At 35.3% G+C, this 23,893-nt stretch overlaps 2 protein-coding genes across 6 annotated transcripts in view; both read right to left on the reverse strand.

Moving 5' to 3' along the window:
* Window positions 1–23,535, reverse strand: part of LOC136810472 (guanine exchange factor for Rac 30-like) — an 83,534-nt gene extending 59,999 nt beyond the window's left edge. The window contains exons 1-4 of one of the 5 annotated variants that reach the window (XR_010847110.1): window positions 23,277–23,535; window positions 22,655–22,751; window positions 21,870–22,139; window positions 5,799–6,376 (exon numbers count right to left, since the gene is read on the reverse strand). Coding sequence is in view for 4 of the 5 variants with exons in the window: in XM_067067034.1 (XP_066923135.1) it covers window positions 5,799–6,376; window positions 21,870–22,139; window positions 22,655–22,751; window positions 23,277–23,512 (1,181 nt within the window). In the remaining variant the exon portion in view is untranslated. Of the gene's footprint in view, window positions 1–5,798; window positions 6,377–13,525; window positions 13,594–18,402; window positions 18,475–19,604; window positions 19,884–21,869; window positions 22,140–22,654; window positions 22,752–23,276 lie in introns of those variants that run through there. The other 4 variants (XM_067067034.1, XM_067067035.1, XM_067067037.1 and 1 more) reach the window with 4 other exon arrangements.
* LOC136810526 (uncharacterized) lies at window positions 9,019–10,411 on the reverse strand. The gene is made up of 2 exons (XM_067067099.1): window positions 9,994–10,411; window positions 9,019–9,697 (listed from the first exon to the last, which is right to left on the reverse strand). The coding sequence occupies exons 1-2, from the start codon at window positions 10,285–10,287 to the stop codon at window positions 9,092–9,094; spliced, it is 900 nt and encodes a 299-aa protein (XP_066923200.1). The 5' UTR covers window positions 10,288–10,411; the 3' UTR covers window positions 9,019–9,091.
* Window positions 23,536–23,893: the final 358 nt, after the last annotated feature.

The following is a 23,893-nucleotide window of genomic DNA, read 5'->3' on the forward strand; positions in this document are numbered from 1 at the left end:
TCGTCAAATTTTTTCAATGCAATTTTTGAATTTTCAGATTCAGGAATAGTTTGTCTAACAGAAAATGTATAACATGCCATAGTTTTGTTGGTTACACCAGTCAGAAAACACATTTTAAACACGGCAATTATGAAAAATTCACTATGGTCAGAGCCCTTAAGAACCCACGCATAAGATGACAGTTCTAAAAAACCGCATTCGCTCATTCCTCTCCATACAAAAGCCTCTTAATTGTGTTTGGGGTAAACGAGACGAACCTACTTTTTCCTTGAACTTGTCATTTAGGCATTTAAAGAACTTCCGAAGGTCAAGACATTCCACGCCTCTAAGCAATGCCTTGAATAGACTTTAGTTCCGATTGACTAAATGTAATTTGTAGGTGAAGTAATTGCTTCTTGTCTGATAGACACGAGTATAAAAGTTTCTCAGCCGAAGAAACAAAACATAATATATCATAAAAATATATCACTGATGACTTGGATAGATTTCAATACTGAATCATATTGGCCAACTTCGACGTCGCAATCTTTATTTAGTGTGATTTCAAAGTCTCGTTGATGACAGTTCCCTAAAAAGTATCAACGAGTTTTATGTATTTTTGTTGTTTTTTTTGCCACGGAGACGGTAAGCTTTTAGTTTATCTAGATCCTGATTGACTGAGGACGACGGTAAATCAGCACTTTTACCGTCCTCGATTTTGGAGGCCCCCCAGCGGACCTTCAATCCACGCAACCACACAGTTTTTTTTTCAAATTTACGCATTCACGCAAGTTAAAAAGCCAAATAATCACGCATTCAAGCAAACCACTGAAGGTCAGAACAATCATGGCATCGAACAAAAATCATCTCAGTCACTCCACCAGCCTCGAAAGTGCAAACACATTAGCTCGCTATTTGATACAGGGACTGTCAGAATAAAATTTTTTTCTCTATTTTCCTATTCTATAATTGAAGAGAGGTTTGACGATCCCTTAGCCGTAGTAAACTTCCAAATTTGCGTACCCAAAATATATCGCTGAAATGAAAATGAAATTGTCTCTCACGAAAACAAACAAAACTTCATAAACTGGCTACAATACAAGTTTCTTGTAAATACACACAAAGCTGTGTTTGTCTCAACCATTATGTTTTAAAAGCCTAAATCAAATTATTCTGATAATTTTTGTGAAAATTCGAAAATTCATAATATGATAGGAAAATGTACCAGCAATCATTCACCATCTAAAAAAAGACTCAGACTAAAAATCCTAAAACAAAAGAAAAGCTCTATCATTCAAAAATCATAAGAAAACCAACATATTGTAGCCTCCTCCGTGTAATTAGAGTGTTATGCAAACAATTCATAACATCAATTACAGTAACAGTAATAAGAAAATGTAACATGAGAGATATATAATATAACAAGCGAAGATTATCTTTTTGTATTTTCTTAGCGTATTGCTGTGAATTTCTTTCCCCGGTAATACCGTGTCTCCTTTAAAGTAAAGAGAATTTAATACCTCTATAATTGACTGGTACATTCAGGAAACTGATTTTTCACAATGCTTCAAAAACGAAGATTTGATTTGATTAGTAGGAAAACGAGGATTATCATTCTCTACTTGCTCAAATCTACCAAGAAATCTTAAAGACATTAGACGGGGACCATTTAATTTGTTGTTTTACAAGCCAAGCTACTTTAAGGGCAGAAAGTTTCTTTTTTAGTAACAAAAACTCATAAAACATGCTAAAATTTAGCAAATAGTGCAAAACTGAGTAGAGAAGTTTATTTTTCGCGAAAAAAAACTTTCGCGTTTTTCAGGTTTAACTTTTACCTGGCAGAAACTTTCGCGTAAAAGGATCAAAATCGCGAAAAACACGAAAGTTTCTGCCCTTAAAGTACCCAAAAAAGAGGGTCGATCGGTCGACAAAAAAATAAAAATAAAAGTAGAATTTCACTTATAAAATCTCGCCTAAAAAGACAGCAAAAACTACTACATCTTGAAAAAATGCAAAATAGAAAATACAAACACATTAAAACCTCAAATTCATGGATACAATGAAAAATTGAAATTCTCAAAACCTTGGAAAAAACTGAAAATTTGGCAGTCAGTAAAGCAATGAAAATAACAACGTACTACCAAAATAAATTTTATTTTTATATCCATTTTTGGAATTTCAGGGTCGGTTGGGCCCGTAAAACAAATAATCAAATTGGTCTCGCCTTATTATGACTTATCAGCAATTCAGAAAAGAGTAACCTATCGTAAAAATCTCATAAAAACTCTCAAAGTTAACCCAATGTTAAAAGGAAAGGTTTAAAAAAAATAATGAAAAATAATCTGCATCTACTTTAAACCACTTAAAACTGAGAAAAAAGAGTATTTAGAGTAAATTTAAAACCCAAAGGAAGGCGGTCAAACCAATAGAAGATCAAAATAAACAAAAAAAGTAATATTTTCTCCCGGGAGAGAGTTAGCTACTAGCCTCGTTATTAGATTCCCTGCAATCGCATGGTTTGTGAATCACGACCCCTACAAAACCTCAGTTGATATAAAAACGGTTTGTCAGAGGATATTAGAGCATCCAAGCTAAGACAAGGTAGTGTACTAAACAAATCAAAAATGCGGTGTAAAAGCAACATCAAGTCAGAATTGACGGTATCAATGTACAAACTCGTTTCAAAAAATAAAACTGATGTTGATGATGTCTTTGTCTTGCTCAATAATTCAATGATGGATAGTTATGAATAGTATCTATCATCAATAATTTCCAGACAAAATACCATCTTGAATCATCTACTTCGTACGTAAAAAATACCTAAAAGAAATTCGTAAACTTCTTTCGTTCAATAATTCGATGATGGATAGTTATGAATAGTATCTATCATCAATTTTCATCTCGGTGATCATTTCCAGACAAAATACCCTTGTGATCATCTTGAATGCCGTTTGTTACAAAGAAACTGATCTACTTCGTACGTATGAAAATACAATAAGAAATGCGTAAACCACAAAGTATGAATTACGTTTCTCTTACAGTTACTCTACATCATCAGTGAGTTATATACTTATAGACGCGATAGTTAACATGATTCAAGACAGTTTCATAAAATTAAACTGTCTAGCAACCGATTAATCAAAGCCAACCAACTTAATGTATAGCAAAAAAGGACTCCAATGGGTTAGATATACTACGATATCGCTGAAAGTGTCAATGTTTTCTGAATCAGAACAGCAATGAAATAACAGAAAAATACGCCATGTTTATTTGAAAAATGAAAAATGAATCATACATTTTAGCAGGCGCTTTACTTTTGCTCAATACACTCAACACCAGTGAGGTTCAAAACGAGATGGACATTATTGCCTAAAACTGAAACTATAAAACTCGATTTAATATGTCTAACTAACAACGGAGGCATACCAATTTCCCTCAAACAGTATTCGCACACATTTTTGTCTAACTAACAAAAACAACTCACCAAACACTATATCCTCCACTGAGAGAAACTTTCGGAATATTAATAAACTGGAATACCTTACTTAATTGAGATTGTCAAAAATTGGAGTAATCCCACATTTCAGCCACATGTTAATTAGCGGTGGTATTTTCACTAAGAATGTTAATGGTGTCCAAAGAAAAGCCCTGGAAACCCAATTCTGCCACACCAATCGTCAACCGTATAACATCAAAAGCGAGATTAGGTATCGGAGGGTATCATAGTCTGAATCACAGACCTCTACAAGTTCTGTGAGTTTATGTATTGGAGGATATCGAGGGCGACGGTAAGTGAAGTCGACATAAAAGAAATTCGATAGTTGATGTACGGCTCTATATCGCCTTTGCTCATCTAAAAAGACGACGGTATTTTGATGTTTTTACTGTCGTAGAGCAAAGTGGACGGTGATTTTGGTAGACTGGAGTCGTTTATAATGCATGTATTACTAATAATAAACACAAATAATGATACGGGATTTAGTTTGTATAAACGACTGGAAGAATCCGGTGTTCCAGCCTTATAGATACTGGGCCTAGCTACGCAGAAACTTGCGTAGCGAGAAAACAATTTATTCAGCAACAACAAACTCTCAAAATAAAATCAACACAAATGAAACATTTTTAACACACACATCCACACACATTTTATTTTCAAGAATTTTTTTTGAGCGGGAAAAAATTTTAATTGCGATATTGACACTTTTTTTTGTTTGGAGTTAGTGCACAAAGGTTTCTAGACGACTAAAATTTACTTTTTTGCTTTATTTCTAATATGTCTGAATTAGTCGTCTAGCTTGCTAGACTACGATTTTGGCGACATTGTCAATTTTGATTTATACTGTCTTCTTCGATTTATCTCGAATACATAAACTTGCTAATACGATATAACGTTGGATTGACGTAGAAAAAACGTTTGCGCAAGCTAGATATACAGTACACCACTACGAATGACATCCCAAAATAACATACAAATATCTTTTCCAGAGAACATTTTAAAAAGGTATGTACTCTAACCGAAAAAGTCAGCCTGAAAGTTACAATTTGGACAAACATAAATACCACCTCTGTGCTCGGATATCTGAAATCGACAAAATACCGATGCAAGCGACTTTCTATAAGAATAGTTTATCATTTTGTGTTTCAAAGTGATTATGATTCTACAAATGAATTAAAGTGGGACTATACCAAGGTTACTTACATTTAGAAATACAGTTGATACCCTTTAATTCGATCTTCAAGGGACAAAATATTTTATCCAAAATAAGAGAAAGACTTGAATCACAGAGAATTTAAACCAATTTCCGTCTGTGGGCACCAATATTTCAGTTCGAAAACGTAAAGATTTGAATAATAGAGAAAGTTGATAGTATCTTAATGACTAATCAGATACCGTAGCATCTTTCTAGCCTTAACATTCTTATAACTTGAACCAATATAGTAATTTTTAGCCATCAATATAGCCATCGGTATAGGTTAAAAACTGACCACAGGCCAATATGAAAATCATAACATTCATAGAACATTCAAATTACATTTTATTTTGGTGCAAGAATAAGCACAGGGGGAGGTCAATTTACTTTTTATTGCTTGAGGTAAGCATTGCTTACGAGTATTATATGCAATGTTAGTTCGAACTTCTGATTTTTTAAGAAAGATTCTCAAGATCGAATCAGTTATTATATCGCTCTAGAACCGACAGGTTGCAGATGGTTCACTGAGTTTAGATTCTGATCATGAATGCAAAAACTCTTCTTTGGACGCAATAAAGTCCATGGGAGTTGGTACAGGATGGGAGTGAGATGGACCGTTACTTTTGCTCTACTTTCATCAAGTTTGGTGTAAGTGTTTTTTTCGCGCCGGAAACGGTTAGGTTCTGATTTGTTTAAATCCTGATTGAATGGCTGACGTTGGTAAATCAGCACTTTTACGGTCCTCGTTTTTGCAGGTAAGGGCTGCAGGTTGTTCCAAATCGTTTCAGTCACTCCGCTGTACATAAACTCGCTAGTCCTTTCATCAGAATGAAACGGAACCGATTCAAATAAAACACCGTATCAAATGTGAACACCGACCTAAAGAAAACGTCTTTGGAACGTTTTAAAAACGTAACGAGTAAAAAAAACATTTGACGCCCTCTAATTCGACGTTCTACTATTCGATACGCTCTATTGTTTGAAAATATTGAAAATCACCGTCAACAAGAAAATCTCCTACGCGACACTCTACTATTCACAATAAACTCCCTTCTTATTCGATGAAGATGCTTGAAAATCGAACTAGAGAGTATCAAAGTATCAACTAAAAATGATAAAGGTTCTTACCTTCCTCTTGAAGTAGCTTCTGATGAGAAAAATGACAATCGTTGCTCCCTGTAAACCATAAACTCGTTTCTTCGTCCAAAACATGGTGATGAGCTCCTCCTCGTCTTCTTCTCTTCCTGGCTCTCAATCACCAAATACGTCGACAAATCTGATTGGCTGATTGTTTCGGTCGAGCAATCTGATTGGCTCGAATTGACGTCATCGTTTGATGATCTTGAGCCATACCTGACTCTTAGGTTTGACATTTTCCCGAGACAAGGTGAAGAGCTGCGACGTCTTGGGAATCTTTTGATTAACTCTGGAGTGTCTGTTGGAATGACCACAATCTCTGGTGAAATTGATTGGGTGCTGTATTTAAATAGCGGTTCATTGGTCTCCTCTGATTGGCTAGAATTCGACACCGGACAATCACATTGGTTGTTACCATCTTCAACAATGACGTAATCTGGTTGATTGGGATCTTCAATGACGCAATCTGATTGGTTGTCGGTGACGTTATTTTTCAATGAACCCATCTCATTGGCTGACGGAGGGAGAAGGGAGACGTCGGATGATCCAATGTTCTCCTCTTCATCAAGCTGTGAAAAGAAGAGCTTTTACTAAAAACACGTCTCCAATTAGAAAAATACCCCACACTTTTCACCCTCAATGTTACTAAAAGTTAGGTATAGTTTAGTCAAAACTCACGCCATCCCTCTAGATGTGACCCTAAAATCTTGAGACAATGACACATTGTCATTTTCTAATAATAAAGTAATTCTTTGTTTAAAAGTTTCAAGGTCTGTTGGGTATGACTAAAATAAGTCATTTAAAAAAGGATCATTAATTTAGGGCTTTGAACTTTTACATCTCGTATTATTCATTAATGGGCTTTTCCAGAAAAAAACCGTGCACCCCCTGTTGAGGAGGTCCATTTCCATTCCAAGGGAGTATGGTTTAAATGCAGTGGAATTCCATAGCAGTAGACAAAAATCCGCCAAAAATAAGTGGATTTCCATTGGGGTAATGATTGAAAATCTGTAATTCCGAATTCCAGAGGGGTATGATCCTAAAATTGCCTGGAATTCCAAGGGGGTAGTTCACAAAAGATTGGAGCTCCTCAACAGGGGGTGTACGTTTTTTTTCTGGAAAAGCCCAATTCTATTGGTTGATGGAAAATTGTGATAAATTAACAAATGGCTATATGCACCTGGTTAAAAACCAGGGTTCACCTTCATTTTAAAGGATGGAACAAACAAACAAACAAATAAACAAACAATATTTTTTTTAAGAATAAAAAAACAACATTCAAAACATCTCCGCACAACTACCCACAAAGCAACCTACAGTAAACCAAGAAGCTTAAAAAATCACACTCAAGGTATAATGAAAGGTACGTGAAAAATAGCAAGAAGATGGCATGAAGAGAAAATGTTCAAACTTCAACGTTTCATAAGGGAATTTCTTTAAGTATTTACAATGTAAATCAGTGTTAATTTGGCAATTATACTTAGCCATAGTCATTATAAGAATACTGGTCTGGAAGGCTTTTGTCTCTTTTTATTGTTGAAAGATAGAGCTTACTATACGTACCAAAATCGATTTATTTTGCAAACTTTTTGATCATGTGATTAGAAAATAGACCAATCCCAAGAGGAGATTTTGGTAACGTAATCAAAAAGTATGAAAATCGCAACTTGTCTTTTGTTTGTAACAAAAGAAATTTGAACAAAAAGCTAAAACAATACATTGCCAGACTGGGGTTTTTTATAATGACTATGACTTAGCCGACTTCCATACGTGTAAACAAAGAATATGGCCTACACTGCATCAGGGGTCTTATTTAGGCCCAGCGAACGGCTAATTTCGCCGGTCCAAGGCACGAAAATTATTACAATTTGCCGTTCGAAAAGTTCGGTTCGCCGCCTCAAGTACATTATTATGCTAATCAATACACTGCGCTTGCTAAGAATTCGCCGGCCTAGAATCTAGAAATCACCAGAGTTAATTTTTCATTCGCCAGCCTACCAAAAACAAAACAAAACCCCTGCTGACTTATGCTTTTGTTTACAAATTTGCTGATTTTTGAACGAGCAAGCATAACAATTCATTTTCCAATACATACGGGTTAACTTTTTTTTAAATTTATTAAATCTAATGGTATTTTTGTCTCGATCCTTCGTTCAATATAGAATTAAATTTCATTAATTCGGTCTTCATAAGAAAAATATTTTTCGAATTAGAGAGAGATAGCTTTTAAATTATAAACAGTCACTAATAAGACTATGCAAGCTGAGGAGACGAATTATTCTTAGGATTACAGAGAGATTCGGACAATAGAGGTTCGTATTAAAGAGGGTCGAGTTTTGTTTTTGTCCGATAAAAAGTGGAATAAAATTAACGAACATTATTTCCGTTTCTGATAAACCTATTATTTCATCATGGGAATAGGGAAAGTATGCTTTGAGCGAACAAAGAGTTTCTACTCGATACCTAGGGGTACTAGGGTTACCAGCCCCCCACATTTCTGCAAAGTAAAGCAACCATGGTTGCGCCTCCTTAGACTCTATATTTATTGCCCCCCCCCCACTTTCAAATTCATGGCGTGGGCCCTGGTTACAAGCTGACGCGTATGACCTTCGACCATCGGACCCTTAGCGGGACTAAAAAAGAGAAAAAAATTGAAAATTTTATGAATTTAACGACACTTGATGGGACTAATTTGCAGCTTTTAGGGGAAAAAGTTTAAATTTTCCTATTTTCTGACCCTTCATGGAACTTACAGAGATTACCCCGTTCCACAAATGGAACCTTAAGAACACCCTTAAGGCCGGCACATTGCCGTACCCTTCACTTGCCTAGGTACCCTCCCCCATTTTTTATGAGAGCATCCAAAGTTTTTGGAGAAATGTACTTTTTTTTTGAACATATTGTAAATATTTGAAATAACACCCCTGTCTCACAGCCCCGGTCTATCGAAATCCCAATGGGGATAAAAATTCTATTGTTCCCGCGTTTAAAATATCCAGTTGGGATGGTTTTGGACAGTAAATTTTTGCATTGAATTTCGAATGGGGATGAAATCAAAGTCAATTTCCCAGTGGGGCTGAAATTACACGGTATGTTTTTTGTCCACCAGGGACGAAATTTTGGCCAAATTTTTCAGTGGGCTGGGGTCCCAGCGGGTCTGTGACACAGGGGTGTGAAATAGTATCATCTATTTCTACAATTACAACTAGATTTTAGTTTTCTCTTCTTCTTTAGTCTATAGTTTAGTTTGCGGAAGTCTTTAGCTGGTCGCGATTGTGATTGGTTTAATGAACAGATCGAACGAGGATGACTGCTATCTCACACAACATCAAAGCACGTGAATCCTCCTCTTTGACAATTTTTATTTTACTGAAAGCTTTGGTAACATCATCAGTTGAACATGTTAAGTTAAAAACAGGTGTGGTTGTGTGGACATCAACTTTATTTGAACATTTATCTAAATTTCCGTTAGCAAATGAATATATTTGGAAATCTTCTTTACTACTAGATCCAAGCGATATAACAGATTCAGGTCGGATGACAGTGACAATGACTTCTAAAACAGGGACGTTAAGTCGGAAAACGACATATGGATCATCCACTATTTGTGTATAAAAGCACGTTGTCAGATTGGTGTCACTGATCAAGCTAAATGATCCACTAGCTCCTGTTGATGATCGCAAGACCTCGAATGGCATCGTTGTAATCTTTAGTTGAGCGGTGGTCGTTGTAATCTTTAGTTGAGCGGTGGTCGTTGTAATCTTTGGTTGAGCAGCCGTCGTTATAGTTAGTGAGGCGGCCGTCGTAGTTATTTGAGCAATCGCAGTAGTTAATTGGCTTGTCGTCATAATACGAGATGGACCATTGACTACTGGATTTATTTCTTGAGCCTATAAAAATGGAAAAATGAAAATGATGCGACAATTCATAATCGAAGACAATTATGCAGACGTCAGATTTGCCAGAGCCATTCGAACCCTCTTAATCGAATAGCTGACTTAATCACACCTATAACTTGGCCATGATATAAGTTAATAGCCTGGAATCAAGCGAATTAATTCATTCTTGACAAGCTATAACACAATATCTTTAGACGAGATACGATAAAATTAGAGAGATTTGAGGAATATTATAACGCAGACTCGCTAAAATTCTAGAGATTCTTGACAAAAATGATATTTCATACCTTTATAACTGACATGATTCTCCCATATAATTCGTCCCCATTCCTCTTCACAATATTCTTGTTCCCAGTCTTTTCTTCAAAACAAATACAAATATTTTCGCGGTTGTAAAAGACTTTAACTTTCGTTGAAATGCGAACACATTTGTGAAGACAATTCATTTGTGATTGGACATTACTGATTTCTTTGATGATTGAGATATCTTGAGATGAAATGTATCCTTGCTCGTTGTCAATAAGAAAATTATTGACAGTGATGATCAATGGATACAGAATCAAAATCACATGAACGAACATGTTCTGCCTTCTTTAAAATTTCTTTCGACGACGACGAGTTCTACAAAATGACCAAGCAAAAATTTGCTAGTGGGAGCCGATCAGTCAGAAAAAAACCTACGCTATCAATCTGCGACCTTAACGTGAGACGACCTATCAGACTAAATTTTTCTTATTTGTTTTGACGATAATTGATGTATGAAAGATACAAAAAGACGAATATATGAAAAAAGCTTATTTTTTTGAAAACGGCAATTACTTTCAATTCCATTTTTTCAAATTGTTCTTCTATTTTTTTCTCTGAAGTTGTATATACCAAAAAATTAAATCATGTTTCGAAAAACAAAAGGTAATTTCTTCACTAATACAATCGAAATGAAGACTTCTCTTAAATCTTTCAAAGAGTCAAATAAGAATAGGTTACGTAAGGTTTGCAAGAAATTTTTGGAACCATTATCCAACGACTAATTCCTAACTACAATCATTGACAAAACTTATGGCGTAAAGCCCCCTCTTCACCCCCAAACAATGTTGTCGGGCGAGCTAAGGACCGGCAAAGCAATATTTTTTCCCACCAACATTGTTCGGAGGGGCGGGGAGGGGGAGGTTATTGAAATTTATCTAAATTTGATCACCGGAAATGTGCCATAATATATTGGCGACGATTGTAGCCAGTGGCGTTGTGGGAAAATTTTTCTGTAGGGGCCAAAGTCATTTTTTTCTAAATGGCGCCCCCCCCCTCCAATTTTCCAAAGTGGTGTCCCCATGCCACCCACCATTTTCTAAACTTTTACTAAATTCATTTGCCTAGGCATAATGAGGAAGGAAATATTTAGTGGAGAAGAGTAGATTTATCTTTGATGAATGGAAAAGGGAAAAACAGGCCCCACCATGGTTAGGGCCGACTAGAAAATTTTTTTAAATCAACTGCCAAGATACCCTAAATCACTAAATAAAAATAGACAAATTTAACCCTTGCTAGAGTGAAAAGAAACTTAAAGAAACAATATGTTATGTATGCGAGCGAAGCGAGCGAAAAAATTGATGTTTTATGATTTCAATATTGTTGTCAGCATATTGTTCTTGAGGCGCAGTTCGATTTTCATTTAATAATGCTATATTATACACAAAAAACTTGTAAATTAGCTATATTACAAAAAAGTTACCAATTAACTGTATTGCGAGCGAAGCGAGCGAAAAAAATTGCAAGTATTTTAAAATTATGTCAGTAAAATTGGTCCTGGGCGCAATTTAAGGTGCATAAAGTATGATTTTTTAGATTGGGGCGTTTAAAAAATCTCTTTTGGCGCCCCTTGCTCTTCGGCGCCCCTTCAAAAAAGCTCCGCTGGGGGGGCCATGGCAACCGCCCCCCTCCTGCCACAACGCCACTGATTGTAGCTATATTGACGTCAGATGTTCGACATCAGTTTAAGAGGAGATTGAGGGAATATTGAGCATTCGTACATTCTTATGTAAAGCAGTCTCTTTTAAGTAAGAGACGTTCATTCAAATCGGACCGGCAGTTATCGATTTTCTTCTTGATTACAGTTTGAACAATAAGAATACAATATCCATGAATCCAATCACAGTCCATGCATGTTGGCACATTGTTTTAAACGCCAGTCTAATATCATAATTCCCATGTAACCCAGCCCTCTTGTACGGAAAGGACAAAGCCCATTTTTAAGCCTTTAGTTTTAATTACAACCTTTAATTTTTCCTTAATTTTGAGAATAACTTTATAATAGATGTGGCACAGCTACTTGGTCGAAAATGCAATAAAATAATCACCTTTGAAGACTCAAGTTCACTTATTTTGGAAAGATTGTACAACCAGAAAATACAAAAAACTCAACTTTTCTCGTCATACAACAAAAGACTTCTGACAAAAATTCATGATCGTTATCACAAATATACCCAACAAAATATATTGGAGAGTGACTTGTCGTCGTAACCAGGGCAAAAACGATTAAAGTGAACCATTAAAACCTAATCATTTGGTACCGAAACCTGATTAGGCTTAAGTTCAAATTAGGTTAGGTCTACCACAATAACCGTCATTTAGTGGTATATAAGTTATTAAATTTGAATGCATATGGGGACGTTTGGCGATACATCAATTTCAACGTCGTAACCAGGGCAAAAACGATTAAAGTGAACCATTAAAACCTAATTATTTGGTACCGAAACCTGATTAGGCTTAAAATAATTAACAATGCAAATTAGGTTAGGTCTACCACAATAACCGTCATTTAGTGGTATATAAGTTATTAAATTTGGATGCATATGGGGACGTTTGGCGATACATCAATTTCAACGTCGTAACCAGGGCAAAAACGATTAAAGTGAACCATTAAAACCTAATCATTTGGTACCGAAACCTGATTAGGCTTAAGATAATTAACAATGCAAATTAGGTTAGGTCTACCACAATAACCGTCATTTAGTGGTATATAAGTTATTAAATTTGGATGCATATGGGGACGTTTGATGATACATCACTTTCAACGGACCTGACACTTCATTGTCGCTGATTTGAACAGTTTTGTAGATATATTAGTTAAGGAAATTTTAATACCTTGCTCGTTTCTGATTGGATCAACAATTGCGTTTCATTATGTATAAGACCGTGGAGAGAAATTACGGTCAAATCTCAAAATGAACGGACATCATCGAGAGGAAAGAAACGTGTTCGCTTCGTCCACAAACACTCAACTCTCAAATCATATGAGAATAGCATAATACGTCACTTAAAAAATAGAAGAAGTGTGACGTATTCGGTGGAAATTTTTGAAAATTCTTGGAGGGCTCTCCAGTGGTGCATATCATGAATACTAAGGTCTACAATTTTCAAAAGTCATAGTCCTCCGACAAAAAAGTTTCAATTGGTGATGAATTGATAAAAACGTCGAATAAACCCATTGCAAAGACAATTGGAAAAGAGATATGAATCAGAATATATATTTGAAATCAGCCTCTTAAAGTTATACATTGGACTCTCATTAATTCGAACTTCTATTATCCGAATCTTTCTATAATCCAAACTTGGATTGAACTCTTCAAGGAAGAACGTTTGTAAAAATGCTTCCTTTCATGTTCAAATGTTTAAAAAATTATTACACTAGTACAAAAATTATCTTTCCAACGAAATATTACTTTTAATTATATTTTTCCCTTAAGAGCAATGTTATTAAGCACGAACTGTCAAACATTTTCAGAACACACTATAATGATAAAAATGAAAAAAAAAATGAAATACCTCAATAAGTGAGTACAGATCAGAACGCTTCCATACCATGTTTTCCAATTCTCTCACCACTCGTCCCCCTCCTTAAAATTTCATATTACATACCGCTAACATCAGACATGTTAATCAAAAATTGTAAAAATTTAGAGACTTTATTGAAAATAAAAGGTAAAGAAGGTTTTGATGAAAAGAAATGAAGGTCAATATTAAAGAGTTTAAATTTCATCATCAATAATCAACAGTTTCCAATCTTTCAAACAAAGAACAAAAATGAATTGTATACCTTTTTTTTTAAGTCTTAATATCTTGACACTTTTTTTTGACAAAAAACTTGCCGTGTAGAAAAATCAAAAATCAATCATAAATTAAATTCACTTGGTAATAATCAAAGCAAATCACGGCAGTTTAAAATCACACGCGGAAATAACAAAAGCTTTAAACTCTTTTTCTTGTTATTTTCTTTCTGGCAATGTTCCCACAGTAAGAGCTTATTATAAATTTTTTTTTCCAAAGTATGTCATGTTACATTTTTTTTTTTAAGTTTTAGGCTATATCTTTCCATTTATCGGAACGTAATATACTAGAGAAATTAAATACAAGTCGGTATTGAAAAATATAAAATATACTATATACCGGAGCCTGTCCCGGCATGGATCTTTTGGATTTAAATAAAATTCTACTAGAATTATGGATTATGTATAAGAAAGGAAAAATAAAAACTTAAACTTCATCTTGAGGGAGTCGTACTCTACCTCTCGATCCACGGATGCATCTCACTGTAGATCTAACGAGCTTATTATAAATACCGTGACGGAATAATTTTTTATAAGAACTTCAAATGAAAAAACCCCTCGGTCTCACTGTCATGATATAAAATTACTCACTTTCAGTCCGGTTGGTAGAGTTAACCATCCCAAAAAGGCCATTAGCAAATTTCAGTACAAATATTCAAAAAATCTTTGAGTTTAAAAATTTTCCAAAGATTGTTCATTTTCACAAAAAAAGAATCTTAATATGAAATTTCAATCTCATATTACTTGTGTCAAACTTATTGTAAACATGTTTAATTGTCCAGACTAAAAGAATCGACATGAGTGATTCTAGGTGAAACAGTTCATTTGATATTCACGATTGGGATGGTTACGTTACCCCCAGCAGGGTGGTTAGTTATATTCAAATGAATTTTTTTTAAGAAACTGAAATTAGATTTGTGCTCGCTTGATATCGATTTTTATCGTTCTTCCTTTCTTTCTTTTTCTCTTTTTGTCTATATTATTAAATTACTGTCCAAACTTTTTTTTCAAAAATTACTTTAAAAGTTTTCTTTTTTAAACTTTGACCTTTCCAATTCTTCTAGCTCCTAATTTCTTCTTCAATTCATGTTCGGTACACTTTTCTTATAAAAAGTAAAAGGAATGCCATGGAAATACAAAATGCTGAATCACAGTTGTTAACCCAGGTTCAATCTTAAACTAAATCTCGTGAATTGCTCTTAGTAAAGGACAGTCATATTTCTCTAAAGCATGCTCTCGTCCGTTAAATGGCCTTAAATGGATAGTAAACGCGGGCGGAAAAATATATATTAGTACCATCTCAGGAATAACATAACGTAAGTATGAATTTCGAAACTTCCGTGGATATATCGGGTCTGTCTGCAGAAAAAAGTAATGTGCGGAGTTTATTGTCTATCCAAATCTTCACAGCATTTCCAACCGAGACAAGATTAATTGGTAAATAATCATGAAGAAAATCCCCCCGACCAATTAATCTGTCCGAGAAACGGAATTCCTGCTGTGATTACAACAACAATCAAGTAAACTTGCAGAAACTATTGTAAACTGCGAGGCATTTACATTTATGCCAGAACACTAAAGAATATTGTTCGCATGTAGCCTTAAAATACATAAAATACTTATTTTGCGCTTGCTCGCACATCATTTACTGCATTTATTGCAGTTAAAGAAAATTTACAAATCATGCACAGTCAAGCTGAGCCAGAATCCAAAAAAATCGAGCAAAAAATCCAAATAAACACGATGAAGACAGTTTCTTTTGATTCCACATGTTTTGTGATTTTTACACGGGAATGTCAGAGATATTCTCACAACAAAACAGCAACTGTTCGACTATGGTACCCCTGTATCAGTGATTCGGTCAGATCCTCCCCTCCCCTCCTCCAAATTGTCAAAAAATGGCCCGGTGTGATAATGACCCGATAATGAGTAAACCCGATCAAAATTAATTGTATTTCTCTACCGCGATAAAAACTGGGAATTTATGGTCTTACCCCGATCACTAATCGCTACTATGACTTAATCCCGGTCAATAGAAAAAAAAAACGATTTTGAGGAGTTCTAGGAATAATGCTTGAACGCGATTCTTCTTTCCTAAGCCGGTCAAAAATCGGGTTAAATGCTCTCATCCAGTGAGTTTTTGAGATCTTGGTAGATCTGAAAACTTCATCGGGTCACTGAGACAATAAGGGTTGGTCTATGAAGCTAAAAATTTCAAAATACTCACTGATATCGTTTTACAAGTGCAAAAATAAACTAGCATTTCATTAATCAAATGAGTCTGATCACTAACTCTACAAGATAAAAATATGAAACCACACGTACTAAGTTTATCGATCGCCAGAAAACTCTTCAAAGTTCATGATCAAAATAACATTGATTGCAACATTAGCAAACATTAGTGGAGGATTTAAAAGATGCTTAAGGAAATACTAATGACCTCTATAATCAAACGTTGCCACACAGCCACTGAAAATCATAAAGGAAGGTTATTGTTTTAATGGGGTCATTAAAACTGTTGCCTTTGTATACGACTTAATGAAGCCAAGTAAACTTGATTAATGATTTCGAGTTTTTCAAATTGAATATCTATGAAATTCTGTTCAATAGTTTTAAAGTAAAATCTACATAAGATTCTCCCGCCCCTACTGATATGGGCGTAAATAAAACCCTACCCGCCCTACATACCCCCATCAGATTTGGATCAATTCACCAATTTAGCTCTTATAAGTTGCTTTTACGAGCAGAACTTTGCGGCCAATTAAGAGCAGTTAGAGGATGATTTAGTGTTTGGAACATTAAAATAACGTCCACAAATTAGACTGCTAATGAGCAAATTAGATGACAATGAAGAGATTAGTCTAATAGTTTTTTTCTGGTCATTATACCTTGTGAAGTAAGAACCTTTTGCTTACATAACTGTTGGATTCAGCTGTCGGCTGCTATGAAACAAGACAAAATGACTATTTTCAGGCTGGTGCTCACTTTTATATTCAAATAAAAGTCAAAAAGTTAAAAATGTTGCATAGGAAAGATAATCTTCGTGTGTACACCGGCATTTAGGAGTAACTCAACATTTTTAATGTTCGTCTAAGACACGACCTTTTCCCATAGATTTATTAGGCCCGGAGGGCTAGATGGAGTGTTTAAGCTCTCCCAAGCAAAAGAACAGTGAATATCGCAAAAAAAATATTGCTGCTACTGTTTTCGAAAACTCGCGAAGCTTCTGATATGTCAAGCGTTGAAATTATATTGTAATGTCACGTGACTTAGGTAGGATTTCCTATCTAACCTCGGCACACTTTTCCGCAAAAGCACGATATCTAGCCCTTCGGGCTTTACAAATATATGCCATTTCCTCGATGGCTACTTGCTGAAAAGTCGAAAAAAATATCGTGAAAATAATTTTGCACATAATACCTTTAGTCCTGACGAAAATGCATCTTCAGTGTTTTTCTGAGCACCACAAAACCTCCCACCGAAGACAATTCTTACAAGCCTTCTCAAAAAATTCTGTAATAATTTCTTCTTCATTTCGTCAAAGCATAAAAAAGTTTTCAGTGACGTCCTTCTTGTATAATTACTTCAGCTTTTCGACCAACAGCCAACAGGCTACTTACTGAAAATATATGACAGTCACTTAATTCCAGTCTAGTTTTCACACCAATATCATCCAAAGAACAGGCAAATATTCTGGAAATAAGGTCACAAAGGTGAAAAAGAAACTCCTTTATGAAACATTCTGAGAGAGTCCAAACAGATACAAAAGGAGAAATCAAAGTTAAATTTTTTGTGGTAAGATTTGAAAAACATTTGATATTTTGTCATGATTGATAGCACTAGATTGTATTCTGACCAAAAAAAACTACAGAAAATAGACAAACACACAATGTTTGAAATAAAAATTGAAATATGAAGTCTTTCCCAAATTACGGACGATTCCCATAGTTGATCGGAAGACTATCTGATCACAATTTTGGATTTAGATTTCGGTACAACTAGCTTTTTGACTTGGCATAAATTATACTGGAAATCGTAGTTTCTATTGTTTTCATTCATTCTACCATCGCTTTGGTGATGAAATTTCAAATCTGGGGGTAATGGGTTTTGCTTGATGCGGATGGGTACCACTCGACACCACAACATTCAACCTCCCAGGTTTAGCGCAAATAGAAAGGGGATAGACTCCCTAGATAGCTACTAGATGAATATACTTACTACCTAGAAACTAAAACGGTCCTCAGGGGATTGTCTACAAATGAATTATGTCACAACATATTTTTGAGACCTTCAGTTGTTGTTGAGGTTGTTTGGGGGCGTCACTCTCATTGTGAGAGTCTTTGCCCATTGGAGATTTAGAGAAAATTTGGAGTACAGTTCAGTTCTGTATCCAGCTTAATTTTTGAGACCTTCAGTTGGATTATGAAGATGTTAAAAAAGCACCTATAAGGCTGCGGCGCATGACATATACTTATGTTTTGCCTATTTTTCTTCACCTGAATTCCCGACAAACTCAGAAAACCACAAAAACCAAAGTTAGAAGAGTACAAAAAGTATAAAAATATCAAAAACTCAAAACGGAAAAAAGAAACTTACTATGTATAAGACCATTGGTAAGAATGAATGTTTTTCAACGGTCAAAAAATTCCTCATTTCCTCTCTCAAAATTTAGTCAAGACTGACAAAAGCGAAACATTCACTTTATAGTTTGAGCAACTTTTCTGATAAACATGGCCATTACTCTCAAATATTTGACATAAATGAGTTTTCAAGACAATAATATTTCCCCGTTTTGTGTTTTATGTTAAATTGGATGCAATTTGAGAAGCCTTGTGTAATAAAGTGGGCCAGTGAGTGAACACTGTACTGAGCCTTGATAATTGCTTGAGATGGAGCGTTTTATGAAAGAAATAGAAAAAGCTTTAAAAGTAAGATTAAAAACTCTACCACGGCGAAAGTTTCAAGATAATTTGGATTCTGTGATATAACAGACTCAATAATTTGAGATTCTTATCTCACAGTAAGCCCGTATTAACTCCTGATGGTGCATTTTCACGGATTAAAAACAATATCAATCGAAAGAAAAAATAAAAACAAATTGATAAAATAGAAATATTTTTTTGATGGTTGTATAAGGCATGTAATATAATTACATCAAATCAAAAAGATACGGGTCAAGTTGCCTTGCGACATTTCCAGAGACTATAATTATCGTGTAATGTGTTTAAACAGCACATGGCCATTCAGAGCCCAGAACTAGTGTGAATAATTATTTCTGGTCACTGTTTGAACTATTAGGACAATAAATTATGAACCTTTAGTCGTAAAGTATTGTACAACCAATAAATTTTAAAATTTTATCCGATATCTATAAAAGAGAGCAATGAATGAGTCTCCGGTCCGTGCAAGTAAAAAACGTTAAAGTTTTCAATAACTTTGAAATAGACCGTTACCAGAAAGGCTTATTTTCAAAGTAAGTAAGTTTGCGACCGCAGTCGAGGGCGACTTGAAAGCTTCTTTTTTTTCTAGCTGTCTAACTGAAGGTAGGGGAGGGCACCACGCCTTTCCCTGGATTTCTCCACTTACCCTTGATCCGTCTCTTTAGTTGCTGAGCATCAAGCAAAGAGGCGCACCAAGCACAATTTTGGGAATTTTTGGTATGACCCGGCTGAGGATCGAACCCACAACCTTGCCCATCGTAGCCGGATGCTCTACCACTGCACTATGGTCACCAAAAACATATCAGATTTTTTATAAAACAATCAAAATCAAAGTTATGTTGCAATGTAAAAACTTACCAAATTCGACCGCAAAGATTTATTATACACATATCCAAAAATGTTCAACTTTCGCCTCCTGAAAACACCGTTCAAAGTAAAGCAACATGAACAACAAGGAATAGAATACTCCATCAAATTATCTTTCCAACGATTCAATCTTCTAGAATATTTTCTACTTCTACTATGACCCAATCCACCCATTTGAATGTAATTGTCTTCATTAAACAAATTCACTTTCATTGTTGGTATTTTGACTTTGAAATACTTTCTAATCCTGGTCATGTTGAAGCTTGCAGCAAGAATTTAACGATGCATGTATACAACAACTGGAGAAATATTTAAAAACTTTTTCCCAATAGGATTCTTTGCTCTATCATTTTTTTATTCCTGACGATTGTATTGGATTTAGAAGTTTGTCTATAATTGTTTAACACTATTATTTTTTATAGATTGAACACATCTATAAATTGTTTTTCTTAAAATATCCTGTTAAAACCTTGTAAGAATGTGAAAGTTTTCCAATCAAAATTCATTCGTAAATACTGAAGTTTTATCTACAACCTGATTGAAATCTAAGTAAATAGTGATGGACTATTGAATATGTTCTATAAATGGAAGTTTAGATTCTGAGAGTATGACGTTTCTAAAACATCATGCCCGATTGATTTATATGCTAGTTGAATATGCTTATAGAAAAATTTAACCGCATATGATAAAAAGCTCAGTTAAGGTTTAAGAGAGTCAGATCACATCACGACGTGTATGATAATTTTTAAAGGCGATTAACCAAAACACTGTTTGATATTGATCTGTTGTTTTTAACAGAGGCGGAGTAGTGAAGAAGGGAGATTTTGATTGATTGATTGATCACATTATAAGAATATCACAACCACTTCATAAAAATGTGAGTAAGTTTGATGACATCACATTGATGTACCAACCCCACTATGAGATCAGCAGCACACGACAGCTACGCAAGCACTTAGAATGGAAATTCATTCCAATTAACCATATCCCACTCAAACATTACTGTGTCAGTGACCCGGTCGGATCCACCCCGGTGGGGCGCCCAATGAAAAAACAATTTTTGAGCCCCAATGAGATATTGATGAGTAACCGGGTCAAAATTAATCGAGATTTTACACCCTCGGTAGAATTTAGAAATTCATGTTTATACAATGGTCATTAATTACATTATGAAGGTCAACCCAGTTAAAATTTTTCTGAGGGAAGCAGTCGAGGTGAAAATTCTCACCCTAGTGAGATTTTGAAGCCCCAAAACCAGACCCGGTGAAATTTTACTACTGTCACAGTCAGCCCGGTGGGTTTTGAAACACCACCGGGTCAGCGAGACAGTGGTGTACTCAACTTCCTGGTAAAATCTTTGGTAAGATATGCTGATATCTACATGGTAAAACCCGAAACACTAGATGTGCTAAATTCAAAACTTTATAGTTTTCCCCAACGAAAAAAAGGAATTCGAATTGGCGTCAATTTGGTGCCAATGGATTGAAAAAACCATAAAGAAGGACAAGCAAATAACTACATTTATGGTTTGAAAAGCGGAAAACATCTTTCGAATTAGCAAGTCTCACCGTGTCACATGACTTTCTTGGTAGAGAATTCAATAAAAAAGAAGCTTCAGGTCCATGTTATGTAGATTATATCATTGGGTGTTGTCAGAAAGCATACCACAAAGGGAACTATGAAATTCACACAAAAACCATAAAGAAGGACAAGCAAATAACTACATTTGTACGGCTTTTGGTCAATCTGAGAATACAGTTGACGTTACCTCATTCAACTTGAAAGGGAAATCGGACTTTCAAATAAGACACCCCTGCCTCACAGCCCCGGTGAAACTTTTTGCCACAGCGGGGATGAAATTTTCTATCGAAATCCCAATGAGGATAAAATTATACTGTTTCTAAGTCGAAAAATCATTTTTACATTGAATTTTGGAAGGGGATGAAACCAAAAGTCACTTTCCCCAGTGGGGATGAAACTGTGGGGTATTCTCCCCCCCCCCCGTGGACAAAATTAGGTGGGGCTGGGGTTCCAGCGGGTCTGTGACACAGGGATCTAATAAGGGAGTGTATCAAATAGTAGAGCTTCGTTTACGAGATCTTCTTGTTGACGCTGACATTTCAATACTATCAAATAATACAGCGTATCTAAAAGCAGAGCATCGAATTAGAGAGTAGCAGAACTTAGAAATAGAGAGCGTCGACTGCTTTTTCAAATTAAACAAGCAACCTAAAGTTGAAGATTAAAATTGAGTACCTCATCGTGTTCAAAGCTAGTTCCTTTATCTTCTATTGTTATCAACAGCCAATCACTGATCATCTTATTGTTCAAGATAGAATGCACGTTCGAATTGTAATCCAGGGGCGGGAAACTTTTCACTCTTTCCAAGGGCGGTATGTTTTTGAACGGACGCTGGTGGTGGTGTTCTGTTTTGGATTCCATGGAGTATTTTCGTAGATGTGTCTTGTTGAATAACGAAGCAAGCATTTTGTGTGGTTGTTTGGTAGGTTGTTTTAAGGCTTTGCCCTGTAATATAATAAAGTGTTACATACAAGATATCACGTTTTCATTGGCGTGATGATAACACGAAAGCAAGATCTGTTAGTTCTTCCTTTTCTATTGCTTGATGATTCTATACGTAACAAGTCTTACTCATAATAAGATTGGTAAGTATACCTCTTGTTCTTGGCCTCTAATATCCGGACTTTCATATCAACAAAATACAATAAAGAGTTGACAAGGCCCAGTATGAATCATGTAGCAAAAGTCAAATCGAATTTATTTCCCTCGAACAGCGATTACAAAGAGATACCAAGAGTGGTTGAAAAATAATTTTTTGCATTTTTATGAAAAGAAATACCATATGAGCAGGTCAAAACAAATCTAAAAGATTAAATGAGTTAGGAAAACAAACGAAAAAGCTCTGACAATTTTAATAAATAATGAAAAAGATTTTCCCTTTTGCTGACTAGGTACATGGAGAATTTCTTATGCAACGTAAAAATGACGTCACCGTAAAAATAACGTCACCAATTTATTACCTTAGTATTTTGACATATAAGAGCATTGTCATTTTTGTTTCGTGTCAACAAATCTTGATTTGATTCAAACACGTCATCATCGTCAATTATCACCGCTCTAAAGAAAGAATCATTCTATCCATAATGCGTCTCAGTAAATCTCAGTAGTGAAACTTGATGAATTTAAACTCATTGGAAGTAATATGAGCAATAAGCAAACTCTTTAATATATGGAACTTCCACTATCGAGTCTTTAGCCGCAGGAAATAGCGACTGTTGTACAAAGGTATAGAGCATTTGGCCACGGTGCGCAAGGGTTCAATCCTCGGCCGGGTCAAGACTTATTTAGTACAAAAATGGTATTAAGTGTCTCTCTACTTGACTCGTTCCGGTAATCGAAAGAGAAGCCTTCTAATTGCCTTCGACTGTAGTCACAGAGTAAGTAGTAAGTTTGTAACTTCAGGTAGGTAAAAGAGGGCACCACTCATTCTCCCTGGGTCTCCACTCACCCTCAACTCTTCTCTAATTGCTGAGCATTAAGCGGAGAGGCATCAAGTACCTTTGTGGAATATTTCTTATGACCTGGCTGGCTAGCAATTGAACTACGGTCTCTGGAACATCAAAATCAAATTAAATCTCAAACCTTAAACCGCCAATATCAGACAACAAGGAATCAATCTCTTCTTCTTCATTTTCTTCTTCAACAATAGTTTGAAGTTCGTCATCACAAATTGCATCGTAAGGTGAATATGAAACATATCTAACCATTCGAACAATCACGTGATCAGTTTGATCATTAGAACTGCAATCTGATTGGTGCGGACGTGTTGGTAAGTGTTTGGTGAAACTGTAGGGGTCGTCGTCTTTTGGTTCAATCATTTTTGACACGAAATGATGTTTGTAATTCTCTAGATAAGAAAGCATAATACAGTTCTAAGCATGGGACGGCGTTACCTTGGAGGGCGTATGGGTGTAGTCAGAGTGCGCCCAGGTTCAGGTAGTAAGCACAAAAGTTATCACTTACGAATGCAATTGTTAAAGATTGAAAGTCACTTAAACCCTGTGAAATTAGATAAATAGTTTATGGTCTAGGAGAAAACCAATTGCAAAATACAATAGCAAGGACTTACTGGACTGAAAAAATGGGAAAAAGGTTACTTCGTTAGGCACCTTCTTTTGTCTTTTTGGATATTTAGAATAAAAGGAAAATATTTTGATGGGTTCACAAAACACTTCAAATTTTACAATTTATCTACACGT

The sequence above is a fragment of the Clytia hemisphaerica genome, unplaced genomic scaffold (genome assembly GCF_902728285.1).
Source record: "Clytia hemisphaerica strain Z4C2 unplaced genomic scaffold, Clytia hemisphaerica genome assembly, whole genome shotgun sequence".
Taxonomy (NCBI): Eukaryota; Metazoa; Cnidaria; class Hydrozoa; order Leptothecata; family Clytiidae; genus Clytia; species Clytia hemisphaerica.